The following is a 3,779-nucleotide window of genomic DNA, read 5'->3' as shown; positions in this document are numbered from 1 at the left end:
AACTATTCAACATCATACAAAATGGTTTACTCCTATACAATTTTGTAGGAAATACCACAGAACAAAAACCTTGAAAAATTCCACTTTCCTAGCCTCTACAAATGCCATAAAATTATAAATGCCAAAGAACTATTCAACATCATACAAAATGGTTTACTCCTATACAATTTTATTGGAAATACCACAGAACAAAAACCTTGAAAAATTCCACTTTCCTAGCCTCTACAAATGCCATAAAATTATAAATTCCAAAGAATTATTCAACATCATACAAAATGTTTTACTCCTATACAATTTTGTTGGAAATACCACAGAACAAAAACCTTGAAAAATTCCACTTTCCTAGCCTCTACAAATGCCATAAAATTATAAATTCCTAAGAACTATTAAACATCATACAAAATGGTTTACTTCTATACAATTTTATTAGAAACACCACAGAACAAAAACCTAGAAAAATTCCACTTACATAGCCTCTACAAATGCCATAAAATTATCAATTCCAAAGAACTATTCAACACCATACAAAACCTAGCACCTACTTCTCATTCACTCAGTGTGATGGTTGAAATTGTTTTGCAGCCATAAGTCTTTCAAAGCGAGGACCAGTGTTCGATAGGCAACACCTCTTGTCAGCATCGATGACAAGTATATTGCGTGCCTTCGTTTTCAGTGCAACCATTGCTAAGAATCCAACCTCGCACCGGTAGGTTGACGGGGACTGAATCAACATGGTTAATGCATGCATCGAGAGAATAGGACTGTAGTCCTTCACTTTTGCCCAAAATGTTGGGAGCACTTGTTCAGCAAAATCGACTTTAAGCTGAGAATCCTCACGAATTTGATAAAATTCTACCTTAGCAGCAACATCAGTATCACTGATGGCACTATCCTTTACTGAAAAGGGTCTATAGATCCACGCATCAGTACAGCGGTCGTTTAGTCCTGGAAAGTAACTTTTGATGGCGTCATTTACTGCCAAAAGATGAGTGGAGATCTCCTCACGGAAAGTACATTCAGCATCTGGCATTGAACCCAGGAGAGTCATCATCTCCGTGAAGAAAGTGATGTTACCGTCCTGAACTCTTTTCTGGTAAAGTTGAATCTTAGACTTGAACGCTGCCACTTTGTCTCAAGCTGTGTGCATCATTGTAACGTTTCCTTGGATTGAAGTATTCAGAGAATTTACTTCCGAGAAGAAATCTGCCAAGTAAGCAACCTTTGTTACAAAACAATCATCCTGCATCTTTTCCTGAAGAAGATTCTCCTTTGCCGTATGACCACGTTCCAACAGCATTGAAATTTCTTTGCGAAGTTGTAGCACGCGATTTAAAACTTTGCCGCGTGAGAGCCAACGTACCTCTGTATGAAATAGTAGAACAGAAAATTCAGCACCCATTTCTTCACATAGCAATTTTAAAATCCTTCAAGTTGTTGCACTTCCTCGTATATGGTTCACAATCTTTACAACATCAGTAAGCACTTCTTGAAGTCCAGGTGGGAGAGTGTTCATTGCCAAAGCATACCGATGAAGCATACAGTGAGTGAAAGATACATGTGGAGCAGCAGACCACCCAACTTGTGACCAGTGTTGTACTCATCAAACTGGTAAAAGCCCTACTGGCTATTTCAAATACGTGTATAATGTATATGAGAAATATATTATTCCAGAACCCTTTGTGACCCCTTAAGAAATCCCAAACGACCCCCAGGTTAAGAACCACTATTTTAGACAGTAGAAAAGGGATCTCAAGGTTAACATATATAGTATGACCAAACCTAAGTACACACTGAATATACAAGTAGTCTCATAGTTGTATATTTTGCTAAATTAACATCAGTGTCTCTTATATCTATTATTTGATGCATACAAATATATGAGGGATACATACTTAGGTAAGTTAAAGAACTCTGGCATGTATACATACAATTGTCTGGCGAAAGTGGACGCACTACATTCTAATAGACATTTATTCTTAATAAATGACTAAAAGAGATGGTTAGTAAAACGAATGTAGTATGACAATGGGATTATACCTGTAACGAGTACAGAGACAATATTTCTTTCTTGAAGGAAGAAATGATGAGTGCCACTCTCAGATTGAAGAGAAATTATAAAACAATCTCTTCATAATTCCTGTACTGGTTACCTCTATCTGCACTGTGTACTTCGTGCACCGGCACCAGTGCTATCTGTATAATTCCACACCTGGGATTTTGAACAGAGCTGGTGTTACCATGGTAACACTTAATCAAAAGAAGTCACACCAAAGAAGGATGACCTTTAATTGAGAGTCCCAGTTAATTAGCTGTTCATCGTAGAATTAGACGGCAGGGTAAATATTCTACCTGGCGTCACCACATACTGCTTCAGATCATGGACTTACGTAGCATAGTGTTTGTAGAACACTCTGGATGATTCTCGTCCAGTACATGTGTGAGGACATGTGAGGTCCCAAACCATTAACTGTTTACCACAGTAATTAGGGGGCAGGTTTTAATACACTACCTGCCGCCACTACGAAGTGTTTCAGTTCATGCACTTGTTTTGCCTAGTGTTTGTAAAACACTCTGGATGATTTCCATCCAGTGTATGAACGAAGACGCTCAAAGTCCATATACTGAAAGAAGTTGTGATGAAGCAATCTTTCTTCGGATCATGACCTGCGGGAGTACTATCCGGATCCGCTCTACGAATAAAGTAGGTGAGCTTCGCCCTTAGTTGTTTTAGGGATAAATTTGATCCAGAAGTTTCTCCTTTCAAGAGCTGTCCTCCCCTGAAGTCTGAAGTTCTACAAAGATAGACCTTTAGACACTCTACAGGACATAGAGATACATCTTCTTTCAGAGGGCAGATTCTCCAGGGACTTCTTAGTGGGTAGCTCGTTTTGAGCGAGAAAGGATGGATCAGGAAAGAGACTCAGTTTTCCTAATTCTGTGAACTGAATGTGACCCTCACCTCTGGATAGGGCCACTATTTCACTAACTCTAGTCCCAGAGACTATAGCAAATAGAAAAATAACCTTTTGGGTTAGATCCTTAAGAGAACAATCTTCATTGTTCACAGATGAGGCCCTCTTAATGAGAGAATGCCTTGATGAAGTCATTGAGCTTCAGCACGGCATTTCATTCCCGTGCTGAAACTTGGTGACGGGCAAGAGGGCTCTCGAACTTGGGGAAATTGGTCCCCCAGTTCGAATCAAAATTTCTCTCGTTTACCTTTTTCTTTTTCTCAATATTACTACGACCTTATCCTAATTTCACAAACTTTCTTTAGTCTTGCTTTCCAAACTCTGAGAAAAATTTCCCTCATATGTGTGTATATATTATGTACATATATATTTATTTTTTTTTTCTTTTCTCCTATGGCTTGGATGTTTTCACATCCATTGTAGCCCCGGCGGGGATGTTCATACATCCTTTATTGCTGCCTGCTTTGATGAGTGGGAGGAGGTATCGCGGTTGGGAGGTGTTTGCATTCAAAGCTATATATGAGAGTATTGGATGATTTCAGCCATCCCGAAGATGGTTTGGACCTTTTTGGCGGAACTATTCTCAAGTGTTGGGTCTTCGGAATCCAGGGGGATCCAATGCTTGGGGTAGGACTCTCGGCTTTTGGCCGGAAGCCCGTCATTATAGATATGGGGAGGATGATTCCATAATTTCTTGGTCTCAGTCCTAACAGGCGGGTTCAGCTTACACCTGTGCCTCTATATCTGTTTTGATGCTATCCTTCGGGTAGGGTATGGAGTGGACCATCTGGGAAGTATACTCTCATT

General features: G+C 39.6%; 1 protein-coding gene across 1 annotated transcript; it reads right to left on the bottom strand.

Annotated features, from left to right (window-relative positions):
* Nucleotides 1-553: 553 nt before the first annotated feature.
* On the bottom strand, nt 554-1,048 carry LOC137659719 (SCAN domain-containing protein 3-like). Its single transcript, XM_068394538.1, has one exon. It carries the CDS (start codon nt 1,046-1,048, stop codon nt 554-556), a length of 495 nt encoding a protein of 164 aa, XP_068250639.1.
* Between the last annotated feature and the right edge of the window lie 2,731 nt (nt 1,049-3,779).

This window comes from Palaemon carinicauda, chromosome 20 (genome assembly GCF_036898095.1).
Source record: "Palaemon carinicauda isolate YSFRI2023 chromosome 20, ASM3689809v2, whole genome shotgun sequence".
Taxonomy (NCBI): domain Eukaryota; kingdom Metazoa; phylum Arthropoda; class Malacostraca; order Decapoda; family Palaemonidae; genus Palaemon; species Palaemon carinicauda.
The sequence above is the reverse complement of the archived record's forward strand: the minus strand, read 5'-3'. Positions and strand labels throughout refer to the sequence as shown.

Coding starts and splice junctions, on each gene's coding strand:
- LOC137659719 (XM_068394538.1), bottom strand. CDS start 1,048: ATGACTCTCCTGGGTTCAATGCCAGATGCTGAATGTACTTTCCGTGAG.